Source organism: Procambarus clarkii, chromosome 28 (genome assembly GCF_040958095.1).
Source record: "Procambarus clarkii isolate CNS0578487 chromosome 28, FALCON_Pclarkii_2.0, whole genome shotgun sequence".
In the NCBI taxonomy this organism is placed as follows: domain Eukaryota; kingdom Metazoa; phylum Arthropoda; class Malacostraca; order Decapoda; family Cambaridae; genus Procambarus; species Procambarus clarkii.
The window spans coordinates 4057342-4083339 of record NC_091177.1 but is presented as its reverse complement, the minus strand read 5'-3'; the positions used below and the strand labels follow the sequence as shown (position 1 = coordinate 4083339).

The 25998-nt window shown below is 39.6% G+C and overlaps 1 protein-coding gene across 3 annotated transcripts in view; it reads right to left on the bottom strand.

The window, feature by feature from the left end:
- Nucleotides 1-25998, bottom strand: part of LOC123754993 (sphingomyelin phosphodiesterase) — a 46070-nt gene that overhangs the window by 1980 nt on the left and 18092 nt on the right. Inside the window, exons 2-15 of one of the 3 annotated variants that reach the window (XM_045737362.2) lie at nucleotides 21864-22000; nucleotides 19996-20082; nucleotides 18552-18735; nucleotides 17206-17402; nucleotides 15583-15716; nucleotides 15200-15364; nucleotides 11774-12001; nucleotides 10318-10490; nucleotides 8266-8457; nucleotides 7737-7907; nucleotides 7196-7388; nucleotides 4107-4291; nucleotides 3518-3703; nucleotides 1164-1705 (exon numbers count right to left, since the gene is read on the bottom strand). In XM_045737362.2, the coding sequence (XP_045593318.1) occupies nucleotides 1675-1705; nucleotides 3518-3703; nucleotides 4107-4291; nucleotides 7196-7388; nucleotides 7737-7907; nucleotides 8266-8457; nucleotides 10318-10490; nucleotides 11774-12001; nucleotides 15200-15364; nucleotides 15583-15716; nucleotides 17206-17402; nucleotides 18552-18735; nucleotides 19996-20053 (2097 nt within the window). In that variant the 5' untranslated portion in view covers nucleotides 20054-20082; nucleotides 21864-22000 and the 3' untranslated portion in view covers nucleotides 1164-1674. Of the gene's footprint in view, nucleotides 1-1163; nucleotides 1706-3517; nucleotides 3704-4106; nucleotides 4292-7195; nucleotides 7389-7736; nucleotides 7908-8265; nucleotides 8458-10317; nucleotides 10491-11773; nucleotides 12002-15199; nucleotides 15365-15582; nucleotides 15717-17205; nucleotides 17403-18551; nucleotides 18736-19995; nucleotides 20083-21277; nucleotides 21294-21863; nucleotides 22001-25998 lie in introns of those variants that run through there. The other 2 variants (XM_045737360.2, XM_069332808.1) reach the window with 2 other exon arrangements.

Sequence of the window (25998 nt, the reverse complement as noted above, 5' to 3'; positions counted from 1 at the left end):
AGTGGTTTGGATGAATCTCCTTTAATGTATTCCATTCAGTATTTTAAAACTTTCTATGAGATCATGTGTCATATCTGGTTTGAAAGAATTTAGTTCTGGGATAATTTTTGTCAGTGTTGAACTTTCTCCAAAGCATATACAGTACAGTATGTCCTTCTAAAGATGAGGTCACCATTCTTTGATACAGTAGCCCAAATGGAGACACACCAGAGATTTGTAGAGATGAATAACCACTTTCATTTCCTTGAAGTCAAAGTTTCATTTAACTATTCTTAAGGTTCGGTAGGCTTTTTTTTTTTTTACCGTGGCGTCCACTTGATATGCAATTTTCAATGACTGGTGAATTCTGACTCTCAAGTCCTTTTTCTTCATCCTTCTGCAGCATGGTGATGTATTATGGGCTCCTTGTTGTAAGTTATAATAGATTCCTGTACATAATTTCTGATTTCTCTGCTCTGCACTACTATAGGTATAAAATGTTTAACTTGATTTTGTCTACTGTATATTGTTTTGACATTAATTCTTCCTGTTGTTATCCTATAATACTTTATTATTTTCTATGTCTTCTTCCTCCCTCTCCCTCGTTTCACTCCTTAATCCCTAGTTCTTGTCGACTGTCTTCTGTTTACATAGTTTATGACACTTCTTTCTTTGATCTCTGCGCTCTCCACCTCACCCCCATTTTGGTTCCTATAATGAGTCTTATATAACTGCTCATTTCTTCCTATTTTTCGCGAGGCTAACCATAGCCTGTGCTACTTGCCCCGCTCCTGTGCCAGGTAAGTTACAGGCTCACCATAGCCCGTGCTGCTTGGAACTTGTTCCGAGTAGCTGAATCTATAACAACAACAACAACATCCTATTTTTCCATTTTGCCTTTGAAAAAGGACCTGAAAGGTTTTGGAAGTGATAAGACTTTACTTTTCATTTTCAAAGTGGTAGTTTTGCATATACAGTACTGTACTGTATATAATTACAAAATATTTCTGAATTTCATTTGTCTCTGAAGCAATGTTCAGTTACTTGGTTATGAATAAAATGCATATTTAAAATTTAATGTTGAAATAAATACTCTTGTAGTATTAAAATAAATTTATCAATACAAAATAATGCATTACTGTACAATATTTGTAATGTAATAAAAGTTCAATGAAACAATCATGAATTACTTGAAACATGTAATATTTCCTGTCTTACAAATATAAAGTGTACATGAGTGTGAACAGTGTTGCTATGGAAACAGTATATTGGGGAAACATTTGAGTCTAATCAATATTCCATGCTGAGCGTTGCTATGGAAACAGCAGAGGAGGGTATAAGTTTCAGATTAATCAATGTTCCATGGTAACACTATTGCTATTTAAACAGCAGACAGGGGTACCAGTTTCAGATTAATCAATGTTCTATGGTGGCACTGTTGCTATGGAAATAGACACGGGTAGCAGTTTCAGACTAATTATTGTTCCATGGTGACATTGTTGCTATGGAAATGGCAGATAAGCATACCAGTTTCAGATTAATCAATGTTCCAAGGTGACACTGTTGCTATGGAAACGGCAGATAAGCATTCCAGTTTCAGACTAATCAATGTTCCATGGCGACACTGTTGCTATGGAAACAGCAGACAGGGATACCAGTTTCAGATTAATCAATGTTCCACGGTGATAGTGCACATCAGCCCCAAAACCACCAAGTTGCCACTGACCTGAGATATTATAAACATGAATGAGCAACTCTGAAATATATGAAATATTATATTGAAAAATAAACATTAGGATCAATACTGCATACCAAGATATATTCCTTAAAATCACTTCAACTAATGACCTGGAATGGGACAAAAATTTGGAAGCCTGCAGAAGGTCCCATTCCCCCTACCCCATTTTCTTGTGGATTTTTTCCAGTTGAATTCTGAACTGTAGCACTATCTGGGTATATACAGCCTTGGCAGTTAAGTTAGTCCATGGGTTCATTACTTTATGGGGCGAAAAGAATCTTCTGGTCTTACATAGAGGCTAGATGAGCACGAAACTATTACCGCTCGTATTAGTTCTGTTGAATATTTTAAAGAAGTGGTCTGGATTAATATCTCCTGATTAACTCAAGTTTTTAAAAGTCTTGAAGAGATTTGCCCAATCATGTCTCATATGCAGAGTTGGTAGTCCTGAGATTTTGACCTTTCCTGGTATGAGAGATGTCTTAGCACCAGGATGACTTTTGGAGCTGTGTGCTGGGGGCTTTCCCAGTAGTGATGTTTTTTTACCACAATTCCTACTTTTAAGTAGCTTTCAATGACTGGTGGATCATTAACCAAGGCCTTTTTCTTTTACATTCTGGTGCAGGTTAGTGTTGTTGATACAACACTAAACTCCACCAGAAGGTGTGTATTATTACGCAACAAGTAAGGTACTATATCTTTCAATATTTCAAAGTTCAACATATACATAATATGAAATTAAAAGAAGCATCTAATTATCCTATTGTAATATCCCACCTACTATTATTATCCTCATTATGCAACCCTGTGGTTTTAAATTAGATTTACCTAGTGCAACATAATTTCCCAGAACCTTGTACTATAATTAACTGATCAGTACATAAACTAATAACTACCTCACCCGTATAATATTTTACGAATGCCAATTTTTCCTAGTAGGCTGCTAATTTTATAATTGACAGTACGGAATAAAATTTTCACATCAATACCCAACTAACATTATTAACTGCAAAGCATCGACCAGTTTAAACTCTTTGCTCAAAATTTAATCATTTATCAGCTACCAAATTCTTGCAAATACTGTACAAACGTATACCCTAAACACTTTGTTAGCTTTAAACCTTCTCAAAGTACTATGTGCATTAGTGACTTTACAAGAATATAACTAACTTAATACAGTACTTTATCCTTATAAATTCTACTGTAACTATCTACTATATGTACTAATATGACTGTATTGTATGTAAGCACAAAGATTTATACAAAATCTTATTGTGCTTTGTGAAAAATAAATATCAATTATGTTCGATCAGGATCAATTATGATCAATTATGTTTGATCAGGATCAATTATGATCAATTATGTTTGATCATTTGTTGATGTTTGATCATAAAAAACAAAACATCAATTATGTTTATCTAGGCAAAATATGTCATGCAATGATGCAAAATCAGAAATATGCATTAGGTACTGTATATATATCCCAATTTTAAAATACTGTATCTAAAATGCTTTGAAAAATTTAAGCACTGTCAAAAGTAAGTTAGATATGAATGTAAAACAAGACAATCATATTCTTCAGTATGATATGCTTGCCTTCTGCTCTGTAACAAAACAAAATAACTATCACATATACATGACTTAAAGAGTTCCAATGATATAAATACAAATACATAAAAGGCAAAATACAAACTAAAATGTTTCTGGAAAACAATAATTCCATGCAAAGTTTCCCTTTCTTTACCATGCAGAAAGCATGCATATTAAATATAAGTAAACAAATTGGTAAACCAGTCGTACGTGATAGTTAGGCCGGAGAAGATCCAGTTCTTCCAATCCTTCCATTCTCGGTTTTCTATTTGTTTGTTAATCTTGGCGCATGTATTCTTGCGGTCGTTAGACCTGCCAGATTTCAAATCACACAACATTCGCTTCTTGCACTCTGCATCACACTCTTCTCGTGCCACAGAGTTCTTCCAATAAAATCTGAAGAGTACAGATAGATATTAAAATTGGTAAATAATTATCACTTGGGTAAAAATATGATGAGGGCAACCCTATGGTGTAGTCCTTGAAAAATACTTACTTCATAAAAATGCTAGGGATTGACTCCTGAACACTGTGAAACTTCCGGGCAAGATTCATTCAATTTGCCTCTGCTCACCCTGCAGTAACTAGGAGTTGGATATAAAACTTGGAAGATTTATTTTCTGGGGAAAAGCATGCCACCGAATAACCTAACCCAATAAAGGTAATTGGTCCATGGCCTAAATGCTATGTAAACACTTCACATTATTTTTAAGGTAAATTAGTAATGCAATAAATAAATAAAAACTTATTTCAAAAACCCGAAAGAAAAGATTAGCTGAACTATTAATATTTGACATACCTGAGGTATTTTTCAAAGAGATCATCATCTAAAGCCATCTTATAAACTAAACCATTCCACTCTTCTGGAAGTAAATTTCTCATGTTGTAAGCTCTTTTAGCTGAATATAGCTGGTACCATCTTGGGATTCCATCTCTATTGGCCTCATCGAGATTCATGACCCACGTCTCATGGTCCAACACACGCTGTTGACAAATATTAGACAAATTAACCTTCTTACCATTTACAGCAGTTTATCTTCCACTTCAACATGTGTTAAAACAAACTACAATACAGCATGAATAATATGATCTGTGTCTAGGGCTAAGTGATTCAACTCTACCTTACAAACTGTATATCATCGCCTACCATAAATCAGAATCATAACAAACTCCAGATCCAAACACCATGCAGTAAATAGCCTTATGTCTAGTGCCCTTGAGGAGATACCAACTTTAATATACAAAAAAGCCTCCAGATCTTTAGCCCCTGCTATTGCTTTGCTCTTCAACAAGTCACTTGAACTCCAAACCTTTCCAGATATTCTAAAAAAAGCGAGAGTAACGCCTGTCCACAAATGTGGTGATCCCACAGATGTTAACAACTACAGACCTATATCAATCCTGCCAAACTTGTCAAAAATTTTTGAAAAACTTATATACAAGCAGCTTTACTCATATCTAGCCAAACTCAATATACTTAGCCCTTGCCAATATGGCTTCAGACCCAAAAAAAGCACTAACGATGCACTCATTAGTATGCTTAACTCGATTCATACAGCCCTTGATAAAAAGGAGCTCCCTGTTGGGTTATTTGTGGACCTGCGTAAAGCTTTTGATACTGTCAACCACCATAACCTTCTTCTTAAATTACATCATTATGGAGTCAGAGGGCACTCCCTACAATACCTCGAGTCCTACCTTACTGACAGGCTCCAATATGTTTCTGTGAATAATACAATTTCTCCCACCCTACCCATCAACATTGGTGTTCCTCAGGGCAGCATACTTGGCCCTCTCCTCTTTCTCATCTACATTAATGACCTTCCAAATGCCTCCCAACACCTCAAACCAATTCTATTTGCTGACGACACAACCTTCATTTACTCCAGTCCTGACCCTCTTGCTCTAAATGCCACAGTAAATACTGAGCTAAATAAAGTCCATCATTGGCTAACTGCCAACAAACTCACCCTTAACATTGACAAAACCTTCTATATTCTGTTTGGCAATAAATCCTCTAGTCTTATAAATCTCAAAATAAACAATACCCAAATTTGTAACAAATTAGATGGCAAATTCCTTGGCATTCTCATTGACAACAAGCTGAATTTCCAGGGACACATTCTAAATATATCAAAAAAAGTTTCAAAAACTGTGGGCATTCTTTCTAAGATCAGATATTATGTACCACGCCCTGCTCTGGTGACTCTCTATTACTCCCTTATCTATCCTTATCTCAACTATGGTATTTGTGCTTGGGGTTCTACTACCCAAAATCACTTACGTCCTCTAATTACCCAACACAAAGCCGCTATTAGAACAATATCCAACTCTGGCCCCAGACATCACTCGGTACCCCTACTCAAATCTCTTAATATGTTAGATATTAAGTCACTGCACATTCTCTCATGTGTATTATACATATATAAAACGCTAAACTATAATGCCAATCCTGATCTTAAAAGCTTCATAGAAGGTTGTAACAGAACCCATGAGCACCACACCAGAAATAAATACAGTTTTGATATTCCTAGAGTACGTCTTAATCAAACTAGAAATGCTCTGCAAATCAAGGGGCCCAGAATGTGGAATGACCTTCCCAACCATGTTAAAGACAGTCCCTCTCTCAACCAGTTTAAGATAAAAACTAAACACTACCTAATAAATTCCCTGTAATCTACCTCACTCCTCTATTGTCAACCCATGTCTGTTATTTTCTTTTTTTTTTTCTTTTTTGTAATCAACACTGTTTGTCAACCTATTGTATTTGTGCTGCTTTTTCAGTCATGTTCCCCCTTTTTTTTTATCTTTATTTGTATTTGTTCTCAACATCTTTTATTCTTTATGCTCAATTAGTATTAAGTTCTAGATATTAATGTTTTTCTTGCCCGAAACGCATTGCGTAATAGTGGCTTTAGGCATTGTATGTACTAGCTCTATCTATATATCAATCCATTAATGTAACATCACTTGTATGTATATACCTTACCTGAATAAACATCTGAATCTGAATCTGATCTGAATCTTATTTAGACGATGAGTCACAATAACGTGGCTGAAGTATGTTGACCAGACCACACACTAGAAGTTGAAGGGACGACGACGTTTCGGTCCGTCCTGGACCATTCTCAAGTCGATTGTGACTTGAGAATGGTCCAGGACGACAATCGACTTGAGAATGGTCCAGGACGGACCGAAACGTCGTCGTCCCTTCAACTTCTAGTGTGTGGTCTGGTCAACAGACTTATTTAAACAACCAGTGAACACAATAGAGTGAGAGTATGGTTCCATGGGCAAGGGCTGGAGACAGTAAAATCAGCAATATATTGCCAGGCAATGGAATCGAACTCGTTGTCTGCCTCTCAGTAGTGGAAGCCATATTCGCGAATGCACAAGCAAGGAGTTGTTGGATAAATATAAAGTAGTGTTAGCTATACAGTATTGTATTAGGAATAAGGAAGTGGTCCCAGTTATGTGTGGCATTGTACCAATGTTGTCAATTGAGAGTGAGTGGATGTTGAGAGCAACTGGTGTAAACCAACAACTTGAAAAGTATTTCATTAATAATGCAATACCATTCATAGATAATAGTAATTCACTATATTTTGTCAGGGGCAGGCAGCCTGTATATATGTATATATGTATGTACGTATGAATGTATGTATGTATGTATGTATTTATTTTGATATTTTTGGGTTGAGTTGCCTCAGTAGTGGGTTGACCTCTCCTCACTTTTCACAACACAATACAGTTTTTTAGAAAAATGTATGCTTCTCTTTCCCTGATGCAAACACACAAAATCTCTTCAAGTATATTTTGAAAACAAATAAATTATTGAATTAATAATGCATAATTAGCAATTCAAATAATAGTCGACTCAAAACCAACCTTTTGGGATCCTGCATAGTCTCCTTCAATAGTGTATATTCTGTAGCCTGGATTAAGTTTATAGTAAGATGTTACAGATGGTCCAATGTAAGCAATACTTGTCACACGATGGCGTTCGTACTCATCATAGAACAGCTCAAATTCATCAAAGTGAGTATGTCCAAAGAATTGAGCAGTAATGGTTGATTCATATCTGAGAAAGTTAAGAAATTAATTAAGTTCCATACATAAATTTAATTTCTTTAAACTAAAGTCAGACTAAGAGTACGTGATTTTTTGCCACTTATACAAGTTCACATGATCCTATGTACCATGAGTTGGGACCTTGTTTTATGTTTCTGCCCTCATTCAGTTTCTAATCGTCTTAGAGGAAGCCCACAATCATCGTAAAAACACTTAGATTATCTTTTCTCTTCAATTGTAGTTTTTGTTGTGCATTATCAAGCATCTTTATAAGCATTAGGAAGTTGTTTAGGAATGAACAGTGATGAATACACAGAAAGCTTAAAATAATAATGTGTGCTTAAAAGTGGAAGTTTACCTGTTAATGATAGTGTAGTAATTATGACTCCAAGTTTTGAGGCAGTCATGGTGGCCGGGGGGAATGTGGCCCAAGACGTGCACCTTCTCTCCTCTGTCTTCTGCTCCCTGCAACTCATAGATGAACCACTGAAGCTCCTGTGCTGGGTCAGTTGAGTTTATCAGTAGCCACCTGAGATTAACATAATATTCTGCATTGTATAAGGTGTAAAGCTAATATTTTTTTTAATAAACATTGCACTACAGTACAATAAAGACTCACAATAAATTTGAAAGCACTTTTACCAATGCAGACGACGAGTCATAATAACCTGGCTGAAGATATGATGACCAAACCATCCACCAGAAGATGAGGAGACGATGATGTTTCGGTCCGTCCTGGACCATTATCAAGTAGACTGTCGACTTGATAATGGTCCAGAACGGACCGAAAGGTTGTCGTCTCCTCATCTTAAAAAATCAGGTAATAAATTATATTCCACAGTACTGTAATATTAACAACACCGTAAAAGAATAACACCACTACATACCAGTTCTTATTATTGCAGTAATTCATGTTTAGTGATATTATTCTGAAGCCAGGTCGAACAAGAACAGAGTAAAAAGCTCCTTTTCTAACTGACGGAGAAGTGTCTGATGGCAACCAGCGTCGCCACTGTCGATCCAGGTCATCGTACAGCCAGCTGATGCTATAATCTCCCAAGATGAAGGGCGGAGGAAAACTGCAAACAAAACAAAAGAAAGTTATTGCATATAAACACAGCATATCAAAAACCTTTTACTTTAATACCGCACTTTATAAATACAGCATAGTACTGAGAAAACTTTTTGGAAAGCAACTACTTTCCAAAAAATTACACATGTGCTTTTGTTTACACATGTGATGTGTATACCTTCATGTGTATGTAAATGATTAACTGTATTTGTGCTAACCTACTTGTAAGTATTGTACCATAAAGTGCTTTGGTCATGCAATTCCAGCTGCTTTACTTAATTTGTCATCAATGCATTATTTCAGTTTCCTATGTATTTCATTGAAATTGCTTCCTCTAGAAGCCTAGCCAAACCATTTGTTAATCGCTGCATCTTGAAGTAATTACCCAAGTGTAGTTACAGGATGAGAGCTATGCTCGTGGTGTTTCGTCTTCCCAGCACTCTTTGTCATATAACGCTTTGAAACTACTGACGATTTTGGCCTCCACCACCTTCTCACTTAACATGTTCCAACCGTCTACCACTGTGTTTGCAAAAGTGAATTGTTTACCACTTGATTTATCTTGATGCATAATAAACAAGGGAGTTACATTATATTTTGTAAGGTCTGTAAGAAAAGAGCGCAACAACAACCTGCACAAACTCAAAGACAAATAAAAAACTTATGCAATTTGGCTTTGTCCATGCTTAAGTATGGAGAAAGAGGAGAAAATATAAATAGAGTGGAGATGGGAGAGATAACAAAATAGATTGAGCCACTAGAAAGAGCTATTTAGAAAATATAGGAAAAGTGTACTGTAACAGGCAGACAGGTAAACTTCAGGTCATAGCTGATCTGAGAAAGCATCTAGATGGGAGTTATGACATCTGCATAGCAATCGTGAAAGAAGTAGAGGATTTGAGAAAATGATATACAGTAGATGCAGGGAGGAGAATGTCCATGATTTACATGACAGGTTAAAGACAAATGTGCATGATTTACATGACAGGTAGAGGAGGTTATAACCAGTCACAGAAGCAACAAAAGCAATATAGGAGATAGTCAAATAGAAATTATTGTTAACAGAGCCAAGGAAAAGAAAAAAAAAAGAGCCGGGCAGAATCCTGAAAAAGGAATGCAGATGCACAAAACTGTAGAGAACTTATAACACATGGCTCATCTCTCCCAGCTCGTTCATAGGGTGACAGTCAGTCTGCACTGCACTGTGCCCATAATCTACTTTTTCTGACCTTTCCTGCTTAAAAATTAGAGCCAATGGGTTCTGAAGTTTGAACCATAATTTCAATGCCAGATACAGTACTTGACTAATCTAAGATATCCCTATGTGTTCCCTGTGCCACCTCTCCTCCCCATGATTGTGGACGGTGGTCTGTAACATTGGTGTTTTATTCATCTCTCCACCCCATGATCTTTCTCTTCCATGTGAAAAAAAAAGCTCCTGTCCTGTTCCAGGATGCTTTAATGACTAGGATAACAAGTGAGCTTGTTATCATCCTCATCCTATTCTGTTGTGGTATGTGTGTCATTTGATGGCAGTCAGAGTAGATGCTTATTATCCCAGTCAGTAGTTAACTGAGATAAAACATGTCATTTGATTAAGATTTGTGTTTGAAGGGGTATTTTTTTCAGTCTAATTTTCTTTTTTGAGTACGATAGCAAGATTGTTTCTTGGTGATGGCTCAAGTTAGATTTGCCATTAACCCTCGTCCCAATTATATAACCAAACTATCTGGAAAGTTTCTGGTCATGGCAGGTAAACAGACCATTAGACTAACAAGCAGGAGTTTCTGTGGATCCATACAGGCTACTGGATCAAGGTAGTGATCTTGTATGCATCAAGACAAATGATTACTGTAGGCCATTTCACCTATTTACAGGAGCAGCTTCGTGGTTACCCAGCGCTGGGAATATTGGGGTGTAAGGAAAGTAATCCATGAGCTGCTGAACAGTTGATCTCAAAATGATCAAATTACTCTCTCTCGTCTGATTCCAAATATCATGTGGTGGAAGATCACCCGTCCAGATGATGTAGTCAATGTCCTGAAAAAAAAAAAAAACAGCGTTGAATGTGATGAAACGCCACTTTCTGGGTGAGACTTGGAGGCTCCTCGGAGCTATACTGGGCTGATGTGTATATATTAGACTATGGCAACAGTCAATCGATGGACTTCCATGCCTACCGGGGACCATAAGCCAGAACCTGGTCCCCTCAGAGAGGCACGAGAAGCAATGGTCTATAGGCACCCCATGTAGTTAGAAGCAGTCTATATCTGCCATCTACCAGGTCAGGAACCCAAAAAGGTAGGAATCCCAAAACAAACTACAGCTGGTTAAAAATTGCAAACCAAAAGCCGAACGAGCAAGCAGAACTCCCCAATCAGAAAACAAGCAAACAAGCATGACATCACCACAGCCACCTTGCCGCTGTCTGTGCAACTTCCCCGTCCCTGGGAGGGAGAAGAGTTCCCCTCTTCCCCTTTCACCTTCCAGAGAGGGGAAATTGCATAGACTGGCATGGCAGCTGTGGTGACATCATGCTTGTTTGCTTGTTTTATGATTTGGGATTTCTGCTTGCCGTTTGGTTTTCAGTTTGCAATGTTTAACCAGCTGTAGTTTGTTTTGGGATTCCTACCTTTCTGGGTGCCTGACCTGGTAGATGGCAGATATAGACTGCTTCCAACAATTGTACATGGGGGTGTCTATAGGCCATTGCTCCTTATGCCTCTCTAAGGGGCCAGGTTCTGGCTCGTGGTTTCCCGGTAGGCCTAGAATTCCATCAATTGACTGTAACATGGTCTAATATATACACATCAGCCCTGTATAGCTCTGGGTAGCCGAAGGGGCTCTCCACATAAAAAATTAATTATTCAAACTGTCATATACATTACAGTATATTGTTTCCCCATTGCCAGAAACAAAAAAACTGTAAGGTTTGTCAAGGCTCCTCTTGGCAATGACTGAGCTTTCTTAGGATGTGACCCACAAGAGACGACTAGTTACCAGATACCTATTTACTCCTAGATGAACAGAAGCATTAGGTTTAAGTACATGCACAGACATTTAAACTTTAATTGAGAATGGTCAGAGACAGTGGAAAACTTAAGAATGCAATCTTTAACTGCAGAGTACCTGCATTTACAGATAAATAATTAATGTGTTACATAAAGTGTTACTTCAATGGTCAAACATTGTGTGTGAGGATATGTAGCATCTAATATTATTGGGTAAATGGTGTGTCAATATATAGTCTTCACATAAGGAGATATAATGAATGTTAGTCTAGTTAGTAAGTTATAAAAAACTTCAGTGTTAATAACACTCACAGGATGTAGATAAGCAATATTTTCCAGCATGCTTTCAATGGTTCTCAATGGTGTGTCACACTTGCGATAATCTCCAAATAATCCGGCTCTCTTGTCTGGGGATTTGACAGAGCCAGAACTTGCACGACAGCATAATGGTTCACCACAATCAGCATTCGATCCTGCTTTGTATTCAGGATCAAAATGTGTATCGGAAAGATGAAGGATCTTCAGTGTCGGCATCCCGTCCTGCAGTGAAAGGATATGTAAATTCAAAATGCTTTGACTCTCATAGAGAATAAAACAAAACACATACTGTTTTGCAACAAAGCAAATAGGAGTCTTGGGTTTATGACCAAAACCTTCAGCAAAAAATCCAGTGTTGAATGTGATGAAATGTTTTTTTTCTGATGAGTCCTAAGTAGCTTCCCAATGCCTGTAAATGTCCAGACCTTAAGAAACACAACACAATAGCCATCTAATGATATCAGAAGCTCCCTTTAGCCACAGAGATTCTAAAGGAAGCCTCGATCAGAGATAGCAATAGAACCAAAAAAGACCCACTAGAAATCAAAATAGCACTACTATATATAAAAAAAAAAAAGTGTTCAATTTTCTCACCCAGAAAATGGCATTGAATTACATTCAACGCCATTTTCTGGGTGAGCCCCAGAGGCACCCTGGAGCTATCGGGCTAATGTGTGATATATTAGACCACACCTTAGTCTGTTGGTCTATGGAGTTCAGCCTACCAGGAACCACGAGCCAAAACCTGGCCTCCTCAGAGAGGTGTCAGGGAGCAATGACCCTGGAAAACCTCCCCTGTGGTTGGGGTTTTTTCCTTATCTGCCATCGACTGGGGTTAGGCACCCAGAAAGGTAGGCATAATAAAACAAACCCCAAATGGTAAGAAAATACAACAACAAAAAAAAAAAAAGAGAGGGCAGAACTCTCTCCAATCCCAAGGACACAAGGAAACAATCAAACGTCACACTCCACCGTCATAGCGCTCATCCGTGCAACCCTCCCCTCCCTGCACCGGTTACCTAGCACTCCAGTTCGGAAGCTAAGCATCAAATAATGTGAAAAACCACCGACCGGAGAAAAGGAGGGTTACCAGGGAGCCTCCGGGGCTCACCCAGAAAATGGTGTTTCATTACATTCAATGCTGGTTTTCTGTGGGAAGTCCCTATGGCTCCCTGGAGCTACATACCCAAAGATAAGGAAAAGAGGGACGTACCCGGGAGGAGGCCGCCACATACTCCTCAACGCAAAGTTGAGACAACTGGCTGCAACCTGCAACCCAAAGCAACACAGGAATGCTCAGGAGCAGGAACGTTAACCAAATAACAGGCGGCCAGGACCCTGTTCGACCTCCAAAATCTCCACGCCCGAATATCAGCCCAGGACACGTTGCCAAACATGGCAGGCAATGCAGCAAATTTCCTATCATCATGGGCATGAGGATATACCGCAGGATAGTTAGACTTAATAACCCTGCGGATGACCTGGGAGAAACTAGCCCTGGAACAGGGAACGAGGGAAACCAGATCAACCCAAAGCACATCCTCAGCCACCGAAGCCGAAGCGTGCTGATAGCGGTGAAGAGCCACAACTGGACACAACACATGATGCACTCATGGGCTAACCAACCAAAGACCCCTTCAGAGAGCAGCTGTCTCATTCTTCGCCAGAAAAGAAGGAGACAGCTGCAAGCGAACAAACCGGCCACCAGGACCAAAAGAGCAGAAACCCCTGCGCTGGAGAAAAGTATGAAGCTCACCGACCCGACCTCCAGAGACCAATGCCAACAGAAACAAAGCCTTGGAAAAACAATCTTGCACTGAAGGGGCCACCATAAACCGAGGAGAGGAAAGATGGGAGAGCACCCTGTCCATGGACCAGGACGGCTCAGGTGGTGCATGAGCAGGCTGGAGGTGAAACAAAGCATGAGAAAGCTTACGGAACGGGGCAGAAGTGACATCCACCCCGAACGCAACCTAGAGCAGCTCCACCAGTTCCACATGATATGAGGTGACAGTACAATATTAGGCATCAAATGACAATTCTGAGAAAGCCAAGGCAAAAAGGACAAGACAATCCGATCAGAAATAGAAGATAACCTACGAAGAGAGAAAATGGTAGAAAGAACGCCAGGAAATTTCATACTGTCGCCGAGATGAAGCCCTCAGGTGGGACATTATCAACAAAGCCACCTGATTACCATACAATTGGTAATAAACCCGTGTCAAAAAGACCAGACGCAAAGAGTGGAGGAGAAAACTGAACCAGCTGTGTAGCAGACTGGGCCGACCTGCTTGAAGAGGCGGAGCTGCGGAGGGGCCTAATGGGGTGCTTAGGCATGGTGCTAACACTGTGGGTAGTTTAGGGAGCCACCAAAGGAAGCCCTCCCAAAAATCATGACACATGCAAGATAACTATCAAACACACTTGCTAAGAGCATAAGACAAAATACCAAACAGTAAACAAAAGTATACGCAGAAAAGCCAGTCACTTAGCTAAAAAAAAATACCAGCATGCATGTACTGTAATGAGATGTCTCTTTCTGGGTGAGACACGGTGACTCCCCAAAGCTACATCACTCGGAGAGCTTGTTATTACTAAGACACATCATTCACAGGCCTCCTGTTGGTCTACTGAGGACAGGAGCCAAAACCTGACCCCCTGGAAGAGGCAGATAGAGCAGGGGATTCTTACGATCATCTCTCACTGGGAAAGCAACAAGAAAGTAAACAAGACAATGCAAATAACTGCATGGGGGCTTTCCCCTCAAAGAAAAAACAGGTTTCAGGAGATGCTGTATATTGAAAGGGGGCACCAGGTGAGTGTGTGAGGGTGATGGTCTTGCCAGATCCCTGGTTGACTCTTTACATGGCAGTGTTAGCTGGTTTAGTATATATTTACTTCAGTCATGTTTAGTATACAGTATACTGTATTTAAAGACTATGGCTCATTTTCCCATAGACAATTGCTGCTTTAATTACATTTTATATAGAAATAAAATCATATTTAAAATTACAGCAGATACTTATTCTGAATATTTTTGTTTCGCTTAACAATCAACATGCTGACTTATGTGGATTTCATGATAAGGCTTCAGAAACATGGAACACATTTTCTTATGATCAAACATGGCTAGGCTTAATATCTTTTTTCAGATTGCAGCTCTGTATTCTTTTACATTTATATAATTTGTTTACAGTTATAATGTAATTTATGATATAAATTTATGTCTAATATATCAACCTTATTACGAGTATTTAAAACATTGACCATTATGTCACATTATTTGGATTTACTCTGTATATCTTATGGGAAAATAAGGTTATATTTCAGTAAACAAAGGAAGAACATTTTCAATAAATTTTATCAATAAATATTTATTTGCATATACACCAGCACTGTAATAAAGTTAATCCAACTTACTGGTGGTGGTTGAGGTTGAGGTATCGGAGGTTTGGGCACAGGTGGGAAGGCCACGCGCCACTCATGGTACGGGTTGTATGGTGTGCCACAAATATCTCCGATCAGAAAGCCACATATTTCATCTGGACTCATTACTAATTTTTCTACTACATAAACCACTTCATCCTGAAACATACCATAATAGACTTAGTTACTAAATACAAGAACTTGTGAAATGTATGCTGAATTACAAATCTGGAAAAAGTGACTTAAGCTAGAAACCTTGCTGAATAGTTTGCCCAAATGAGAGCTGTAGGATAACCTTGTCTTAGCTACAAAAATAAAATAGGTAAAAATCTGCAGATGTAACAGCAAGATACTATACAGAAGCTTCAATGACTTACTGCCATTAGATATATGATGCCCATGCACACTCGTGGTGTCTCAATCTTGAAAGACATGCAGAGCCTGGAGGCTGCCTTGATGATGTCATCCCTTGTCTTGCCATTCTGAACATAATGCTGCAGGAGACCCACACCTTAAGAGCAAAAACTACATTATTTGTTGTATCTGAGACTAACTAGTTCAACTTTTGATGTTTAAATATGTTTAGTAAATATTTATACATACATAAAAACAGTTTGCTAAACAGTACAAGTCAACATTTGGCGATTATGTACGCTACTGTACAGAAAAAAAAATAACAGGAAGTACTGTATTGTATTTATTTACTAATATATGTAATAAATGGTTGAAATAAATTCCAGAAGGTTATGTACTAAAACTACTGGATTTTTAATATTGATAAAAGGTTAGCATAGCATGATTAAACTATCAGTAGGGTGTCAACACTAGAGTCTGAGGCTGATGAAGCAATGGACTTGATAGAATGTTTCAAGAAGACACTAGTTGCAGAACCAAAAATGATAGGAAAATAATTCTAAGAATGTCTGAAATTTGAGTGAGTTTGTAGGATTTATGAGAGAATTAAAGGATAAATGCTTGCCAGAAACCAAGGCACAATCATAGGAGAAATAAAAGGCTGTACAGCATTATAAAATGCACAAATAAAACTTTGTAGCAAGGTAAATAGGTTATAGACTTTGATTAAGGAATTAAATTTTGAAAACATGGAGGCAAAAAAATTAGGTAGTACTAATAAGTGAATACAGTAGTGGCAAGTTAGAAATGGAGATAAAACAAAATTGCAGCTTTGTACAGTATACTGTACAGTATATCCGAGAGAAAGAACGAGTACGTTATGGGGATATGATTATCACTTCAAGAATATATTTGACTGAGATTAAGATAAGTGATTGTTTCACTGTGTATGGTGACTGTTACAGGAAACAATGAGATAGAGGTCTTCTGGAATCAAGTGGAAGATTGGTTTGAAGCTACAAGATGGTAAGAAAGTTGTTATGCTGGGAGATATTAGTGCTAGGGTCAGGAATGAATGCAAAAGAGAAGTTGTTGAAAAGCAGGGGCGTGGCAGGTGTAAATAGCGATGGGGATTTCTTGATGGATATATATTTGGAGATCGGTTTGTTTCTATCAAATACTTTTTCTGGGGGTAGATCTAATGGCTCCCTGAAGCTATATTGCTGAGATAGCTTCCCATTACTGTCACGTCAGTCATAAATGTCGTGTTTGGCTTACTGGGGACCAGAGCCAGACCCCATTCACAGAGGCACAGAGAGCAGGGGGATCGTTATAGTCACCCTCACTGGAAAAGCTACTAGAAACTACACAATACAATATAGACAGGAAAACCTCTGAGCACTATTACGTATTTAGAAAATTCAAATAATATTATCAACATAATAAAGTACACGTCACCTACTGAACAGCTATATATTCGAAGCCATAAAGCTGAAAAAATGTAGAGGAGCTAAAAACAAAATTTTACAAACAAGCACTAAATAAGTGATGATGGATGAATCAGCCTGCATGTTCTTTTATATTTGTGGTAATATGTATAATACAGTACAGCAAGTGCTGGTATAGGAGCAGTCTTCTACACTTACCAGCTTTGCAGGCATTGCAAGACATGCTGGACATGATGGATGTCTCAATCTCCTTCACTACTTGTTCAAAGTCAAGGAACTTGCCCAAGTTTGAAAGAAACTTCGGCAAACGGTTCTTTCCAAGAAAGCGACCCTCACGTTTGCTCAACCGATCTAGTTCTTCATCTATTTCCAAACGCAGCGCTGTGTAGTTCAGTCTAATAGAGATGTAGAATAATTCAAAATTAAAAAAATGCATAATATTACAAGATTTCTGAAGTCAAATGTGCATAAGGTAAAGTCACCAGATGTCCACCAATGCTGATTGGTACCCACTCCTAGCAAAACAAAATAACTATGTAAAGAATGGCATAAAACTAAACCAAAATTATGTCAGAAATAAAATAATATTAGGTTCTTGAACTGAAGCACTGTCTTGGTATTTACAGTTTCAGTTGGTTGACAGTTCCACGAGTTTACTACCCGATGGGAGAAAAACAAACTGTTGTCTGCCCTACAATGTTGCAAGTTGAACTTGAAGCTGTTGCCCATATGGAAGTTTCACTGGAAACTTTTAAAGAAGTGGTCTGGATTAATTAATTCTAATTTGCTCAGTATTTTAAAGACCATAATAAGATTAAAGAATGTATGGAAGAGCTTGATGAGCCCTTGTCCTGAATATAATAAATCATTAGAGTCAAGCAGAGTACTAGAAGCACAGAGTTGTAAATATTATGTAAATTTTTTAAGAAGGGCAAAAGATTGCTTGCACTGAACTGTTGTCCAATTAGCTTAACATATATTACAGAAAAATTGCTTGAATCAATAATTAGAAAAGTCATTCAATTGCATCTTGTAAAACACAGATTAATCAAGAATTCACAACATGGTTTTAGTAAGGGCCACTTCTTGTTTAACAAATCTACTTGATTTTTTCTAGTAAAAAAATAAATAAAATATAATGTTTATTCAGGTAAGGTACATACATACAAGAGATTTTACATAATTTGATTGATTAATAGATGGAGCTAGTACATACAATGCCTAAAGCCACTATTACGCAAAGCATTTCAGGCAGGAAAAACATTAATGACTAAAACTTAATACTAATTGAGTATAAAGAATAAAATGTGTTGAGAACAAAAAAAAATAGAGATAAAAAAGGGGGAAACATGGCTGAAAACACAGCACAAATACAATTAGGTCGACAAACAGCGTTGTTTAAGAAAACAGACATGGGTTGACAATAGGGGGGTAAGGTAGGTAATACAGACATGCACCTGTCTGTATTAGGTGCATGTCTATGTTATTCATTGTAATGATCAAAATAAGAATGTACATTAGACTGCCTTATCACCAAGAGTTACCTGGAAGGGTCAAACTTCTCCACCTTTTCTTTTTCCTGTTGTGTGGTAGGCATCGGATATACCTTGTGAAGGGAGCCATCTGTCTCCAGACTGTTGTAGGAGCTAACTTCCTCAAAGTGGGCATGAAGTGGATCAAGGGGGTCATCAACACCCCCACGTGTCACAGTGGCATTCAGAGGGCCACCTGTACAAAAAAGAATTAGTATTTATATACTGTACATGTATATGTATACTGTATATCTATATAAATAAAACTGTAAATGTTTGTCTGCTCAAAATCGCTAATCTCCGAAAGTTCTTCACCAAGTGCTTTGAAATTTTCATAAAACGTGCCATTCGTATATATAGATGTCATGTCTGTGACGGAAAAAACATGCTATTTCATGTGTTTTTCCATGTGAGGGTAATCTTCAAAACGTCTTTACCGATTGCTTTGAAATTCTGACACAAAGTTGCATTTGAATAGGCGCGTGTTTTTATATACCTACTATATACACGACTCCCCTGTAACAGGAAAAAACATGCTTTTTTGAAAAACAGCGCCATCTGTTGGACGTAAGAGCAACACATGCTGTAATCTCCTAAAGTTCTTAACTGATTGCTTTGAAATTTTGACACAACGTTCCATTCGAATATGCGTGTGTTTTTATATGCCTACTATATTGATGCCACACCTGTGACAGGTAAAAACATGCTTTTTTTAAAAAACAGCGCCATCTGTTGCACATAATAGCAACACACACTATACTAAATATGTTACAATTCCATTTCAATGTTTCCAATTGCACTGACAAATTGAATTTTCATAGATATCGATTTATTTTCATTTTGATTTAATTATTTTGAGTGACATTGCATTGGGATTGAGCTGTGTTGTTTACCATACCGTTCATTTTGTGAGTACTGGTATAGTTTATTTTTTTATTTTTTCATTGTTTTAAAATTCGTTTTTTAACTGTTTTTCTTATATTTCAGTGATGGGAACATCAGATCATTTGATGTTCCCAATTTTCTGATGGGAACATCAGATCATTTGGGAATGCATCGGACAAGGGAGTGGGGAATGGTGGGGAGGATGAGGGGACGGGAATGGTGGGGAGGATGAGGGGACGGGAATGGTGGGGAGGATGAGGGGAGGACAAGGGGACAGGGGAGGGGATAATGGTGGGGAGGACAAGGGGACAGGGGAGGGGATAATGGTGGGGAGGATGAGGGGAGGACAAGGGGACAGAGGAGGGGATAATGGTGGGGAGGATGAGGGGACGGGGGAGTTGGAGATGGTGGGGATGAGGGAACAGGGGAACGGAGAATGGTGGGGAGGCCAATTTTCCTGCAAGTAATTACTATTTCCTATCATGACACCTTGTGAGACTCATTTTCTAGAAGATGACAGTGAGATTCACCTGCTCGGAGTGATGAGGGGCTACACTGTGGAGAGACATACCTGAAACCAGCGCTGGGAAGAGGATGAGGAGGAGGACGCCCCATGATGAGGAGACCATAGTAATACTGGCCACAGAAGACCCGCTACCTGCAGTGCACCAAAATATACTTCACTGTTAAACGGTACATGGCACCACAATACCTAAACCTACCATACATTTTATTATACCCTGGCTATAAAGAACTACATTGGTCCTGAGACCATACTGATCACAAGAACCATGCTGATTGTGATAGTCCCCACTAATCATAAAGAACCATGCTGATTGTGATAGTCCCCACTAATCATGAGGAACCAAATTGGTCACGATCAACCACCTAATCATGATGAAACTCGCATTAATCATGAGGGACCACAATCGTCATGAGAGATCACAAAAGGGATTACCTGTATTACCTGCAATCAGCTCCGAGGGTTATTTTATTCATCAAGCACAGCATGAGGCAAGGCTTCTAAGAATTTAATCAGTCAGGCTTCTGCTTGCCACAGCCCACATGCTTATACAGTACTGTATATCCATTACAGAACATGACTGATCCAGTACTTTCTGTAGTAATATTCCCTTGGACCACATATTGTAAGCTATCACTCGATGGTTACATTTATTAAATGCCTTCACACAGTCCATATACCACATACCATATCTGCGTTTTGGTTTTCCTATATTTAAACAAGGACTGCCATATTGGATGCGGATTTGTGAGGCCAGATCTTTCAGCTCATAAATCCACGAGGAACACTGATCACGAAGAACCACACTAGGAAAAACTTTCCATGTTAACTTTCCGTGTTAATGTTCATAAACATTTATTCAGTGCCATGACATGCCATAGAATAGTGAAGATCACGCCACATACTACATGATCTGACACAACCTGTTCTCAGTAAAGTTAGTCGACATGATGCTGAATGACAATTACTAACCTGCATCATTTTATTACAGCATATTAACCCAGTAAGTTAGATATTAAAACTTCTTACCAGACTGATTTTCTGCTTAATACAAATCAAATATATTTATTAAAATACACAAGAGACGAATTGTGTTAAGACATGAGTCAATTTCGACCTTTAGTATCCGGTCTGTGGAACGGAATAGTGGACACTACAGCACACAGTGTGGACACTACAGTACCTGGTGTGGACACTACAGTACCTGGTGTGGACACTACAGTACCTGGTGTGGACACTACAGTACCTGGTGTGGACACTACAGTACCTGGTGTGGACACTACAGTACCTGGTGTGGACACTACAGTACCTGGTGTGGACACTACAGTACCTGGTGTGTGGAGGTCTGGACACTACAGTACCTGGTGTGGACACTACAGTACCTGGTGTGGACACTACAGTACCTGGTGTGGACACTACAGTACCTGGTGTGGACACTACAGTACCTGGTGTGGACACTACAGTACCTGGTGTGGACACTACAGTACCTGGTGTGGACACTACAGTACCTGGTGTGGACACTACAGTACCTGGTGTGGACACTACAGTACCCGGTGTGGACACTACAGTACCTGGTGTGGACACTACAGTACCTGGTGTGGACACTACAGTACCTGGTGTGGACACTACAGTACCTGGTGTGGACACTACAGTACCTGGTGTGGACACTACAGTACCTGGTGTGGACACTACAGTACCTGGTGTGGACACTACAGTACCTGGTGTGGACACTACAGTACCTGGTGTGGACACTACAGTACCTGGTCTGGACACTACAGTACCTGGTGTGGACACTACAGTACCTGGTGTGGACACTACAGTACCTGGTGTGTGGAGGTCTGGACACTACAGTACCTGGTGTGTGGAGGTCTGGACACTACAGTACCTGGTGTGTGGAGGTCTGGACACTACAGTACCTGGTGTGTGGAGGTCTGGACATAGCGTGCCGGCCAAGTCCTGCTGGTCACAGGTCAGCAGGCGCCATTGGTCACCCTGCGCCCCGGGCCTTGCTCCTGGACAGTACCGTCAAACGTTGCCTCCAGTCAAGGATGATCTGAAAATATAAAATAGATTTAGTATCACAAACGTTTAAGAATGTTAAAGTAATCTACCAGAAATACCGGCCAAGTATACCAAGTTTGTTTACTATAGTGGGCATGCATGTGGGTGTAAACTTAGATAAAAAAAATTCTCTGCCCACTGGATCCGTCCCGTCCTCATTAACAAAGGCCTAAAGTCTATTCCATGCACCCGCCAAACCCGCTGTTTATTAGTGTCCCGTTTTCTGTTTTGGGTTCTCTGATAGATTAGGGTAAAGTGCACTTTAGTGCGACTTTCTTGACGTTGAGAAATTTTAATGAGTATATGGTGCATTACTTCTCACAGAATGAGTTTGAATAATAAATGAGCTAAACTAACTAGACAGCGTAACAAACTCTCTTAGTTTATTATATGTACCCCTCCCGGGTGGGAGCCGGTCGGCCGAGCGGACAACACGCTGGACTTGTGATCCTGTGGTCCCGGATTCGATCCCGGGCGCCGGCGAGAAACACTGGGCAGAGTTTCTTACACCCTATGTCCCCTGTTACCTAGCAGTAAAATAGGTACCTGGGTGTTAGTCAGCTGTCACGGGCTGCTTCCTGGGGGTGGAGGACCGGGCCGCGGGGACACTAAAGCCTCGAAATCATCTCAAGATAACCTCCCCCTGCTGTATTCTTTTCCGGTAAATATAAGAATTGAGTGTAAATTTATATATAATACATTCCAAACTGTGTTGGGCGGTGTTGTAGTGAAGGTGAAGACAGGTTAGGTGGGGAAAGGAAAGGACGAGTGCCAGCGAAAGGAGGAAGAGTGGCAATAGTGTTATTAGCAACTCGGCTACCACAAACAGTTCCAACGTCAGTCATGTTTCACCTGATTTACCCGAGGGGGGGGGGGCACTAACCCTAGTGGCCTCCACGAGGACAGGAAGCTGGCGGCTTGTCGACGCCTCCTCCCACCTCCCCACCCTATTAAAAAACGAAGTAGGTACAACAAAGATAGTAATTACTGCATAAAGAGAGAGAGAGACAGAGAGAGAGAGAGACAGAGAGAGAGAGACAGAGAGAGAGACAGAGAAAGAGAGAGAGGTGGGAGGGCGAGTTGCAATAGGTGATTTTGCAGGCGGGAAAAATGGCGAGGGAGGGTGGGGTAGGAGGGTCCCACCATGCGTGACAAGACAAGAGTGAAAACAATGATTGACCGAGGCAGGGTTTCCTGTGCTGTTGTTGCTTATCTAGGTAACTAGGTGACGACCGCCCCTCCTCCCTCCCCCTACTCTATGTAGCCTACACGTTTTATAGAAAGTAAACTCCAGCTCATCGCAACCTAACGATCCATTCGACATGTGTGCTCTCTAACTCAATGGCTGTTGGCATCCTGTATTTACAACTGCGAGAGTGCGTGAGTGAGTGAGTGAGTGAGTGTGCATGCGGGTAAGAATGTGCTGAACGACAGTCTGGCTTGAGGGTTCATGTTGGTTTTAATTTATTTCTATTAAAGTTGTTAGGTACACACACACAAGTTGCGTCTGTGTTCTATATGAAAGACCACAGTGTCAGGATCAAAAGCTAGCCATGAATTCATCTAATATCCCTATCTCACGGGATGGTTACTCATACGTGGACTCAAGAGATACTAGTCTAGTCTACTAGCTCGCACTAGTAAACTTTAGACAGAGCACAAGAACATCATCCACCACAGTGACTTTCTTAAGAGCAAAGCGTGAACACCTGACCCGTGAGTGGAGTCATAAGAGTCCACAATTAGGACCTTGTGAACACGACTAAAACAGAAGCGAAAAAGAAACAGGGAAAAAGGAGGAAACCCCACTTCCATTTAAAACTTTGACCCAAATATCAGAGTAACAAGGTTATCGCGAATAACCGAACTCAATTACGGGCTCACCATAGCCCGTGCTACATGGACATTTCATTCTGAGTAGCTAAATCTAAAATAACAACAACAACAGGACCTTGTGAGAAATCATTTTTCTTCAGTAATAAGATGTCTAATTATCATATACCGGCTAATTGCCCGGTGTTGCACTCTCTCCAGAACAGCTATGTCCTTCTGAAGATGGGGTCTCCATGCTTGGATACAGTAATCCAAATTGGGGGTCGCCCCAGAGGTTTATATAATTGAATCACCACCTACCTTGTTCAGGCAATGAATCACAATAACGTGGCTAAAGTATGTTGACCAGACCACACACACTAGAAATTGAAGGGCCGACGACGTTTCGGTCCGTCTTGGACCATTCTCAAGTCAATTCTCAATCGACTTGAGAATGGTCCAGGACGGACTGGAACGTCGTCGTCCCTTCACCTTCTAGTGTGTGATCTGGTCAACTGCCTTCCTTACCATAAAGTCAAGGGTACGCGTGATTATTCCAAGGGTTTGGTTAGCTTTTTTTGACTGCTGCTCCTACCTGCTGTGCAATTTCAACACGTATATGTTCGTGGTTATTGTACGGTCAAACTTCATAGCCGAGATGTCAACTTCATCATTAAGCTCAAGATTTTAGTTCACTCATTCATATGAGTGTCCCCCAGGGTGAATGGCTTGCCGTCTCGTTATGATCTTCGCCTGTGTTTTCTCTGGCCCAAATTTAAGATGCCATTGTCTACTCCGGGAAGAAATTGCTGCAGGCTTTAATTAATGAGCCTTGTAACAGTTGGCGTTCTCTCTCTCATGTATATGTAAAAGTTAGTCACCTGCTTCATGAACGAGTAATAAAGTGTTGGAGTATACACGCAACACCTAGGGGTGAGATTAATTATTGTGGTCAATATTGTATCAGTAATTAACAAGAGTGACACTGGTCTGTAATTGCCGACTAATGACCGGCTCTTCCTTTTATGAACTGGAATACATCGGCCCTCTTCCATACGGTGGGCTATTTACAACGCAATTAACAAAATACATGAAAATTACAAAAACATTGAGTTGGTCTAGTTATAAAATAATTAGTAAAAAGACACTCACCAACACTTAAATATAATAACAAGGGGCTAAACTATTCTATTTTGCAAACAGATCTACAGAAGTGAAAGGAAACATGAAGAGCACATGACAAATCATCTCAACTATCTTAATATCCAAGCTTACACTAAACATAGAAAAGGCCTACTACACCTCTTTTTTTTTAGATATATACAAGAGTTGTTACATGGTTGTAGAGCCACTAGTACGCGTAGCGTTTCGGGCAGGTCCCTGGAATACGATCCCCGCCGCGAAGAATCGTTGTTACAACCAAGTACACATTTTACTGTTGCGTTAAACAGAGGCTACAGTTAAGGATTTGCGCCCAGTAAATCCTCCCCGGCCAGGATACGAACCCATGACAAAGCGGAACGCCAGGCGAATGTCTTACCACTACACCACGGAGACTGAATTTGGAAATTTCACCACGGAGACACCTTATTTGGAAACAAATCATCGAACACATTGAGAGAGACAATGTAAACATTGATAGTAAAAGTAAGGGAAAGTTCCTTCGCTTGTATATAAAGAGACTTAACTTCAGTACTCACATTACAGCACATAGTCAAGAAGTCTTTAAACCTCTTGGTATACTCTCAAAAAATATTGTGTCCCCCAATCTGCTATTCCCATTCTTCAGTACTCGCTAATCTATCCCTATCTACCTTATATTATCTGCGCATGGGTGTCGACAAACTGAAAACTAACTAAAGCCCAACATCACCCAGCAAAAATCAGCTATAATAACTATAACAAATTATGTATGCAGGCGATGAGTCACAATAACGTGGCTAAAGTAATCTGAGCAGACCACACACTAGAAGGTGAAGGGACGATGACGTTTCGGTCCGTCCTGGACCATTCTCAAGTCGATTGTGGACCATTCTCAAGTCATATAACAAATTCTGTGTTCAGACAGCACGCAGCGCCTCTGTTCAAATCCCTGAACATGCTAAACATACACTCACTCCACACATTCTTTTGTGCTATTTACACTTATAAAGAATTATTCCTAAATTCTAATTCCAT